General features: G+C 48.7%; 2 protein-coding genes across 2 annotated transcripts; one reads left to right on the plus strand and one right to left on the minus strand.

Moving 5' to 3' along the window:
* Positions 1–212: 212 nt before the first annotated feature.
* bsc1 (Fusicoccadiene C-8 hydroxylase) lies at positions 213–1,895 on the minus strand (the record flags this gene model as incomplete). The annotated part of the gene is made up of 3 exons (XM_014685214.1): positions 213–349; positions 406–1,523; positions 1,573–1,895. 3 exons carry the CDS (start codon positions 1,893–1,895, stop codon positions 213–215), a joined length of 1,578 nt encoding a protein of 525 aa, XP_014540700.1.
* A 3,007-nt stretch (positions 1,896–4,902) lies between these two features.
* AIM9_1 (Altered inheritance of mitochondria protein 9) lies at positions 4,903–6,245 on the plus strand (the record flags this gene model as incomplete). The annotated part of the gene is made up of 2 exons (XM_066130920.1): positions 4,903–5,556; positions 5,604–6,245. The coding sequence occupies 2 exons, from the start codon at positions 4,903–4,905 to the stop codon at positions 6,243–6,245; spliced, it is 1,296 nt and encodes a 431-aa protein (XP_065987186.1).
* Positions 6,246–10,784: the final 4,539 nt, after the last annotated feature.

Below are 10,784 nucleotides of genomic sequence, written 5' to 3' on the forward strand. Positions count from 1 at the left end.
TGGACATGATGTGCTTGTTGAGGCGAAGCATTCACCAAGGCAATCTTCCCGGAACTTGGCCCGATCCGCGGACCCCGCAACCTCCGGTGCCGAATATATAAGGAATCAGGATACTATCATGCACCGCCGCTTGTCATGACAATACGAACCACAGAAAATAGTAAACAATTTACACGCTTTACGCTGATTCAAGTACTCGACTTGTATTTCTGTCACACAGCAGTAAACCTCAGGTACAGCTTATCCCCCGCTGGTCGGGAGGAATACCCATCCGTCTGCTCCATACCGGCATCGTCCACAACGGCCGTCGTGAAATTGGTGTAAATTGCCGCCACGATATTTTTAATACCTGCAAAAAATCGGTTATCAATCTCAAACTTTCCACCAACGACCCGATATACGTACCCGTCAATGCGAAATTCGAGCCAATACACATACGTCCGCCGCTGCCAAACGCCCAAAATTGCCGATTCATCTGCCTCCCGTTCTCGCCGTCCCCCTCCCGCCCAAGCCACCGCGCGTGGTCCCATCTCCGCGCATCCGGATACACCCTCTCGTCCAGATGAAGCGTGTGCGCGAGAGACGCAATCCGCACACCGCCCGGGATATCGTAGCCCCCGATCCGACACCCCGGATACGGGGTAGACCGCGGTTGTGGTCCCGGAATGGGCGCGTGCAATCGAAGCGTCTCCATGACAATCGCGTGCAAGACAGGCAGGGCATCCAGCTGCTTCGGGTCCGCCAGCGCACCGCTGTCATTGGCACGTGTTTCCAAGGAGAGGAGCTCTGTTCGAAGCTGTTCCTGGACGTCGGGCGCCCGAGACAGTCGCCAGGCGATGTAGGTCAGCACAATGCCGGCCGTCTCATGGCCGGCGAGCAGGTGATCCAGGATCTCGCTGGCCACTGCCAAGCTCCTCTGCTGGATGGAAGTGGTGTAAAGCAACGAGGCTTGCCCCTCGGTGTTTTCTTCCTTGTCGATGCCTGCGTGCATCGCCTGGAAGACGACTGCTTCATCGGCAGGTAGGCATCGTCCCTTGACGTCACTGTTCATCGATTGCTCGGCCCTGTCACACATGGTTTTGTTCCACGCCCGTATTTCTTGATTGGCGTCATCGACAAACGATGGGTACAGTCGCACACCTAGCTTTCTACATAGCCTCGTCAGGCTGGGAAGTTCTTGGGGCCAGAAGTGATGATGGTGCCGGGAGAGATATAGTTGCAGCCAGTGGTCTCGGTACGACGTGTCCTCGATGAAATTGGTACTATTTCCCAATCCAAAAATATACGACGAGATGAGATCCATTGTCGTCGCCATGAAGATGGACTGTACTTCTGTGCCGTTGGCGCCGGGTGTTGCGGCCTCTCGTCTCAGCAGCGGGACGAGCCTGCCCAGAAGAATCGCTCTGCTCTGGGCTCGAGCCGGCGCTGACGCGTGGATATAAGACTTGGAGTAGACATTGGAAATCATCCGTTTTCTGCGCGAGTGTTCCCTGGACCCCAACGTTGAGAACATGTGCGGGACGCTGCGTCGTGTTAATACATCGCACTCGCATGGCTAGGTCGCCCACGCACCCGTAGTTATCAAAGACTCTGTACCAGTCGGACTTTTCGTAGCCTCCTTGATATATCGCCCGCATGGCATCGACCCCGTCTACGCTCAACGTGTTGGGCGCCACTCGAACGATGGGCCCATGCCGCAAGTGAGCTTTGAAGAGACTTTCATTTTCTTTCGCTTGCTTCCTGGCACGAAGTATCCAGTAGTTGGACAAGGAGCAGGACCAGTGGGCGGTAGGGATTCTTGCCAGCGGGCTGAAGAGGGCCGGCTGAAACACGGTCGTGTAAAGTACGAAGAGGAACGTGGCAGCAGCCAACAATATGAGCGTCTCGGTCTGCATGCTTCAAGAATAATAGTACCAGGCGGTTCCTTTTCAGACCCACGCTGTGTGTCTAATCTCTGCAATAACGGATGGTTACTACATGATATTTAACTTTGTCGAGTTCGGGGTCTGGTGTAGGATATCACCCATTTATCGCCGATGGCCGACCCCGCAAGCCATGTTTCAATCGTGAGAGTCAAAGCCAAGTCTTGCGGTTTCGCTCCGGTATTCGGGTCCGTGCCTTGGGTTGGCCGGGTTGGGCCTCCTTGCATTCCTCGAGTTGACAGGAATGGTAAAAGGTTCAATGCTACTAAATAAAGTAGAGTATCAGAACTCTACCGCATCAGGAGTTGATTTGATAGACCTTGTTTTGAGGAATAGTACCGGAATACTCCGCATCTAATAACAACGGTGCTATGTTCTCCAGTTATTATATGTGCCAAACGACGTTCTATCGGCCAACTTCGGCGGCAGCGCATCCCACAACCCCCACAGGGTCCCAACCCGTCAGATGACTGGATCTATATGAGGTTATGGGTACGTGGCGCCGCCAAGTTGCATTGGTCTAGGTCTCGCCGGGCTAACGAGCTAAATCTATACCCTAACCGCCCAGTTTGGCAATGAGCGTCCAGGATTCAATGCCAACTTGGCCTGTCGAGAAAGGCAAAGGCCAGTTTAGATGTATAGCTCCAGACTTTCTGGATTTGTGTAATACTCGCATCGTATTAGCGGTTGAAGCCAGAGTAGAGTATCGACGAACGCGGGGAAATCGTACCAACGCCGTTCCGTGACATAGGCTAGTACAACACTGCCGTGATACAATGCCTGGTTGAGAAAGAACACGATTCTCCTTCGAAAAGAGATAGATCTATTAAAGAAATTCCCATGCCAATTCTTTATTCTATTGCAAGTGACGGCGAAACGGGTCTCTTCGGAGCCGGCTTTAGGAAGGGTTTCAAAATCGAGAGTTTTGGAGAGAAAGACTCGAAAAGAAGGTTAGTCACCCAATCCGTCAATTCGCATATTAGTGTTGCGGTTACCTTGAGGCTGGAACGCCACTTTGAGTGAGAGACAAGGGCTTTCTGTGGCCCTCATTACATTGTGTAATAGGCGGCGCTTTGGAAATGCACCTGCTTACGATTCTTGAACCGCGACTACTTTGACCTGAGCTCCCATATTCATGTCCTGCGTTTGCCTTTGAAACCCATTGGCTGCGACCGGTTAGTCTTCTTTTACGCGGACCTTCATCTTTTCTTTCCGCCAGAACGGCAATTAGCTTGGCCCATTTGCCGCTTCTGTACAACTCGTTACTTGTACTTGTCGATTTGGCCGAGCGAAGTAGTCAATGACTCAATACAGTCTACCGCATAATCCGCTGCATAAATGTGCTTGCCACCCAGGTGTCGGCATTACCAGGCGTTGGCAGTTCGAAACGTTAGTTCCGGTTCTCCCGATGATGCATTTACATCAGATGCCCCAGTAGAAGACTATCAGCAACACCCTGTTCGTTGCATCGACGTGTCCAAAATATGCATCGTGGGATCGCTCTGCCGATCAACAAGTCCACGATTAAGAAAGCCCAGAGAACTATGAAAGCCATTGAGCAGTCTGTGAGACTCAAGAAGTTGACTTTGCTTGCAATAGTTCAAATACCTCTCAGCTTCAGCTGTAGCCTTTTTAACATGAATAATCTTCACCTTGAGCGAAAGACGGGGGCTTGGTGGGTTTTCATCGTGTGCGTTCCCACCACTCTATTTGCATACATGCTCCATCTGTGGGACTCTTAAACTTTGAAGCGGTATTGAGTCATGTTTTGGCAAGGATGTCGCGGCCTGCGCACGACTATTGGAAGGGGCAGGGAGGATTCGTCTCACATTATGTGATTATGCCATCGAATGCGTGTGAATTTAATGCAAGGTTGCCACCAAGCGACGCCATCAATGACAAAGCGATCACAGTCTCAATACAATGGGGCATCAGAAAATAGTTGCCGGCTTGAACTGCCTTGTCAGAATATAGACTGATTTTCGTTTTGCCGACAATATAGGTGATGACTGCTAGCTGGGCGACATGGACGACGGCTGGGCTGAAAGCATACCTATATATAGGCTGGAGAAATCCGAGTACGCCAAGAGCGGTACAAATGTCGATGCTATTTTGAAGTATACCGGATATTATAATTTAAGCGCTGAAAGTTTACCTATATATAATATTAGTAAGTAGGCTAGCTAGTAAGTTATTTATTATAATTTTTAAAAGTTAAAACTAATAAAACTAAATAAGTAATATAATTATTAATAAATTAAAATCTTTTTATAATTATTATAATAATTATTAGCTTATAATATAGTATTATTTAATTAGATTAATTTACTTTAGCCTATAATATTATATTATAATTACTAGCTAAGGCGGAACCGGATCCAAGGGGAGCAAGGTAGAGGGTCTATGTAGGTAGACAGGCCGGACCTCTACAATGTACTTTATATGAATACAAATCAATACTAGCGACGAGGCGAAAGTAAACCATTGTAAGAGAAAGCGTGGGGTTTGAGGTGTCATGTACCAACTTTATCGAGCCGTAAATAGCTTTCCCAGCCAGGCCCTCTAGGGATGTCCCTCCGGGCGAAATAAAATCCGTACCGTGCCGTACCTGAGGGACCAGGCTCAACGCCTCCGCGTTCCCTGAACTCCATCGTTGCTGCCTGAGGCTACAAATTTGGATTTCAGGGAAACTCGCATCCAGTTAGGTAAAGGCCGCTTGCTGAACCTCTTCCTCTTCCTGCCTGAATTCTTGTCCATTTTGCTAAACACTCTTCATTGCGCGCTCTATCGGCCTGCTCTCTCATCGCCAGCTCCTTTACGTCGTACATATGTCACTACTGACTTTCAAGTCTTCTTGAACGCCTCCCAACGCCCTCTCGTCTCCTATCGATGTAGAGCCAGTATCTCAGAAACCGACGCGAAGAAAAAGGGCAAAACGCAGGGCGACTGCGGATACAACAGTTGGGACGACTGGTCGACTATGTCCGGGGATCCTCCCAAATCTTCGGAATGCTATTGGTCGCGAATTCTGCACTCGGGTTCGGGCCCAGACTCACCAGCCAACACTTCGAAGGCGTGGTTTGATCACGGGAACCCGTCTAAATCCTACGAGCCACCTGGATCCGTTTCGAATACCACCAATTCGCCACGGCGGACGTCGTCCTTTGTCTTCCGATGGACAGGGCAGCATAACGATGAACCATCCAATAATACATACAGCCACACGGAATGGGACGCTTTGCTTGACATGACGAAACAACTTAGTGGAGATCAGACAAGTGCCTATGAAGGAAACTTTCACGCTGGTGGTCGTCACATTGTTCGCCGAATCAAGCTCACAGAGCGGGGCGAGCTGTGGCTGGCACGCATCCCAACCATATGTGGTCCATGGACGAGCGAGAAACAGTTTACAATGGAAAGCGAGATCGCAACCATGAAGTTTATTTCGCAGTCCACCGATATCCCCGTCCCGAGAGTGTTTGCCTACAACACAGGCCTAGAGAAAAACCCCGTCGGATTGCCTTACCTATTGATGGAATGCATCGAAGGCAATATGCTCTATGACCTTGGTGGCCCAAACGTTCTTACTGAAGAACAACGAATCAAGTTACGCAAGTCGATAGCGTCTATACAGGTTGTTTACCCCGTTAAGCTTCATTTGCCGTTGGCTGACCTCTCCAGTGCAAACTAGCAAATGCCACCTTAGACAAGCTTGGTTCTCTTGTATTGAACTCCAATGGTGATATTGATATTGGCCCGCTCCCAGCTCAATTTGGCTTCAAAGGACCTTTTGACTCAATGGCGGACTATTTCTTAGCTTGGACGACGCACAACGCAAGCTTCAAAAACATACATCAACTCAAGGACCCAAAATTAATTCGGGCCACCGAATCCTTTCCGCAGCGACTGAAATTAACGACCGAAACCCTTATGCCCGCCAGAAGTTCCCGTACCTATCCTATTGTGCACCCCGATTTTCTCATGCATAACCTCCTGTTAGATGATAGCTTCGAGGTTGTGGGAGTGATCGATTGGGAATTTGCACATACAGCCCCCATTGAGGTTTTTGCGGCGCGGATGAACATGTACGCCTCGTTCAATCCTCAACATGCGAACCTAGACTTGAATGAAGAAGGGAAACAATATGTAGGAGATGTTGCTTGCATGGAAATGGGCACGAGTGCGTCACCAAGACTTTCGGAAACTTTCGGAAGCATACTTGGAGACATTGGCTTGTGTATGCAATTTTATGAAGAGGGAAGGGCACTGTCATTTGATACCGTGCTAGATCGGACTGAAAAAGTCTACCTAACGCAGTTGTAATGAATGAATCGCGTTGCCTTTACATTCTCTCTAACTCAGTTGAGCGGACAAGCGTGCTTGACTGTGACAAGGGCTATAATTATAGGGCTTGGAGCAATTTACTCAATTCATCTAATAACAGTCTTTGGTATCAAAGGTCCTTGGTTTTCCTTAAGGCCTTGAGGGACCGAAGCCGTCTATTTGTACAAGAAGTCGGTGAGGACCTTCCGCCCTAATCCCGTGACCGTAGCCCTTGTGTAACCAACGCCATTTCCGTGTGACATTGACCAATCCTTTCAACGTCGACCACCGAAGGACCGGCGAAGGATAGGCATACTAGTAGAGTCAAGGTCAACTAAAACCGAGCATCGTCACAGTAGAGCCCACTTACACTTTTATTCGCGAACATGGCCACATTTGGGACACTCGTCTCCTCGTTTGATGTTTGTTTGATCGCAGTACACAGGATTGTTACACTGACCATAGAGACTTAAAGGCATTGCTAACAAGTGCACACACTATAATGGAGTTGAAGTATGATAATATCTCATATGCTTGAAACAAAATGGTGATGAAAAAGTTGACTTCGAGACTGGATGTGAGCATGTGCTGATGGCTTTATACATTGCCATTGCAGCCATTTGAGCCTCCTTGTCGTTCGCCAGCTCCACTGATATATGCATCTGCCATCGTAATACATAATGCCATGCGTAATAAGGCAAGCGCAGGTCTATCAAGCCCCTCTTTGTCTTATGTCCAATGGTAGAGTAAATGACGTGGCGAGGATGAGAGGACTTGCTGATGAGCTATCGCATGGGCAAAGCGCAATAATAGAGCACTGCGTAAGAGAGCCAATGATGTTCACCCACATACCCATGTGAGGGTCCTCAAAATTTAAGCACACATGCATGTTGCCAATGATCAGTTATCCCCTTGGTTGTGTTAAGGCTGCACTTTTGTACTTGAAGGGATATTAAGCCAATAAGAATCCTATTACAAGCTGCTAAATTTGCAGCCAAGTAGAGTCAAGTCTGGGGCGTGTACTGAAGCCACCCGAAGTCAGCAGCTGCGATACGGGGTGTGGTGGGGCTAGAAACCAACATTGAAAGTGCAGCCTGAACATGTACTACAGGCTGGCTGCATGTTGGCACAAATGCACCATACACCAGACCATCAAATACACGGGCAAACCAGCAGAACCCTCAACAACGGCACTACGGCACCCGAGCACCTGTGAGAAAGATCCAGTCGAGAGAGCGCAGCCTGCAGGCAACTGCGGAGTAGTGAGGGCGGAGGCTGAGGCAGCCTGCTATGAAGTCTGGTGGCACAATTTCATTTGTTCGTTGGTTGACCCCAGGACTTTGCCTTGACCAACATGCAGTTGACCCTTTTGACAGGGCCAAGTCAGCGAGCGCGTAGAGGTCAGAGATACTTGACGCATTTCGGAAGTTGAGGGGCATTGCCTTTCAAGGTACATGTCTGGTACATATGTAGTTGGGAGGTGATCCAGCCATCCCTGGCCCCACGGCGAACTTTTGAAACTGACTGATCCAACATGCTGAGATCGAGTTAAAAGCTATCCATCCATAAGCAGTCACAGGAGGGAAGTTGAGGAGATTGCCTGCCCGAGTAATTGTCTCCAACCCGCAACAATTGAGGTGGAAAACTCGGACGACTGCGTCTCCCAGAAAAGGACAGCCGATTGTGAGGGGCGCAGTGAACGGGCACGGCAGCATGAACGTATCTGGCATCAATCGTTTCGATCCCTCTGACGATTACTAATGACTTGGCCAGAGTCTGTGTCTCTCACGACTCGAGGATCTAGCCCTCGTTTTTTGCAGTAATCTTGGAGTGATGAGAGCATACGTATCAAGTCTCCGGAGACTGTCATCCGCAGTCTTAAACACCTCACCTGTCTTCGGCATATCAAGCCACGCCTCCGTCTGTGCTACTGCCCTCAGTTGCCTCCAAGCATCCACAGTTACAGAGGCTCAAGTGACGTCAAAGGCGACGGTGAACTGTTTGGCACGCATCGCAGCTGTGAGCCGACGCGCTGTCGGTCCTGCATCTACATACCAGGAGGTATTAATACACATTGCAATGAACTTGCATCTTGGACGGGTTACAGTAGCATCAGGCAGCAGAAAAACTCAACTGAACAATTGATTCCAGCCGGCATTGGTGTTTGACCTGGAGTCCGTGGCAGACGCACAACCAGGGTGGTGGACCATCTACTTGAATTCTCAAAAAACCATACCTGGTACTGTACTCGAACTGATTGCCAAAGAACAGTGAATCAAGGCACTAGAGTTTGTCAATCGCTTCGTCATAGGCGACTACGATGCACATCGTGGAACAAAGGGTTGACCACCGGTGACTTACACCAGTCGCTTCCATCACATTCTTTTCGATTCTGAGGACACCATGTCCACGCAAGTGTGTTGATGCCATAATGATGCCCGATAGTTGGACGTGCTGCATAGAGGGGACACCCTCATATGCGAAGCTGCGCATTCGTGTTCACGTATTGGGACGTCGTAGTGTCGCCATAGCCGCCATGAGGATCCAAGTTACTACCTGTCAACGTAGCAGTTCACGAACGGCCTTGTCTCTTGTATCAAAATAATGTGCTGTTGCCGCTGTGGTCAGACCATGTCTCGTTCTCCTGAAGACGCAGCATCGCTGAGCAATTGGCCCCAAATGGATCAGTACATGTAGAGGTCGGTGATGCCTCCACAGCGGCAGCCCACAACCATTTGATGTGACGGCTGTGGCTGCCAGCGAAGAACAGTTCAACAGGGCGGTACCTACGACCTACAGTAACAGCACGGTGCTCAGCCACGAGTTCAATATTCCACAGAGAGGTCTGCGCCAGAAACGAACTTTGGTCAACATGAATGAGCCGAACATTTTTTTGGGCATGACAGGAACCGCTCAGTCCACCAACCAAGCTGTTCGTCCTCCATTGGTGTCACCGTCCCTTCCTAGAGTATCGGCAGGAAAGATTCGTCTCACATTGTGTGATTATGCCCTGAATCAGAAAATAAATTGCCGGCTTAAACTGCCATGTCAAAACATGGTCTGATTTTCATTTCGCCGACAATATAGGTTAGCTGTGCTTCAGGTAGGACTACACAGGGATTTGGAGTTGGAATGCAGCCTGCTATTGGCTAGATTCTCTCACTTCTCTCTAAAATGTGGTCAGGTTAAGTCGATACCTACCTAGGTAGGTATTTGGGATGATCATGTCTCATTACTGTGAGTCTCTAGAAATAAACGTCCTAGGTTTAGACAACGCAACTTCATGTTTACTCGGATCTCCATTCCAAATTCTAATCCATCACTGTCCAAGTAAAGCTGAATTACACTTGACTCTATGGTCTTTGAAGATAGCACAGCCAGGGTGGAGGCTGGGATCAGGGTCGTCTGGGTACCGCATCAGGGTGATGACTCGGCAGTTAGGCGACATGGATGACGGCTGGGCTGAAAGCAGGCCTAGCCTGGAGACATTCAATTTATTATTAGAATGTGGCCCATATATGGGCCTGGAACATGATATATCTTCCAAACTACGCTACCGAATATGATGGATGAGCAATAACCCGCGCCCACCTGGCCGAGCGAAGTGACTGCGTCCGTATTATGCTGCCAATTATGCGGTCTTTGATGGATACTTTCTGGTCTCTTCAAGGATTTGCGGCAGCCGCAATAGACGGACGGCCTGTCGTCTTATTGACGCAGCTTCCAACGCAAGTTTTTCTCATGTCGTTATCTGTTAGCTTTAGTTGCACCCAACTGCTCGGTCAACCTCTCACCTCAAATCCAGTTGACCTCTAATTAGATATGTGTCCGCGGGTTTCAAATAAAGCGGGACGTTTGTAAGGGGGTATATAATTAAGTAAAAAGTGTTACTTGTAGATATCAGGTACGGGGAGCTGGTATTTTTACCCGGATTTACCAATACCCTTGTAAGTTACTTGACAGTTACTCACCTAAAACAGCACTTGAGTTGACCCGAATATACATGTATGTCAAGTGCAGACACGTACAGCACCTCTCACCAAACCACTAAGGTGGAGATGAACGACAGTAACTCGCTCGTGGATTAAGAAGACCAAGCTGAAGTCTTGTCATAACACACTGCCTACCTTGACCTACCTGACTCTCGTTACTCTTGGGTTCATCTCCCACACGGAATCGCTGAAGCAGCAAGCCCCCATGCATATTCTCTATTACATGTATGCTTATTTGGTTAGAATGTCTGGTCAATAAATCTCATAAAACACACGGAGGCTGGTGGGGGCCCCACCGCCCCACACATCGTGAGGCAAGAGTACCTGTTTTTTAATAAATAAAATTATTAATAAATTGGTATTATGGAGTATACATATTAACTTCAATGTTATTAAATTAAATGCTACCACTAGAATACTTAACAATAACGACCACACTCTAGCAGGCCCTAATTAAGGCTTTTATCTTGAAATCTTTTGGACCGAATTTTACGCCTATAGTGCGTCCCCTTCAAATCATGTATCCATTCCGGCTAGCTGTGGCGAA

Source organism: Metarhizium brunneum, chromosome 4, assembly GCF_013426205.1.
Source record: "Metarhizium brunneum chromosome 4, complete sequence".
Classification (NCBI taxonomy): Eukaryota; Fungi; Ascomycota; class Sordariomycetes; order Hypocreales; family Clavicipitaceae; genus Metarhizium; species Metarhizium brunneum.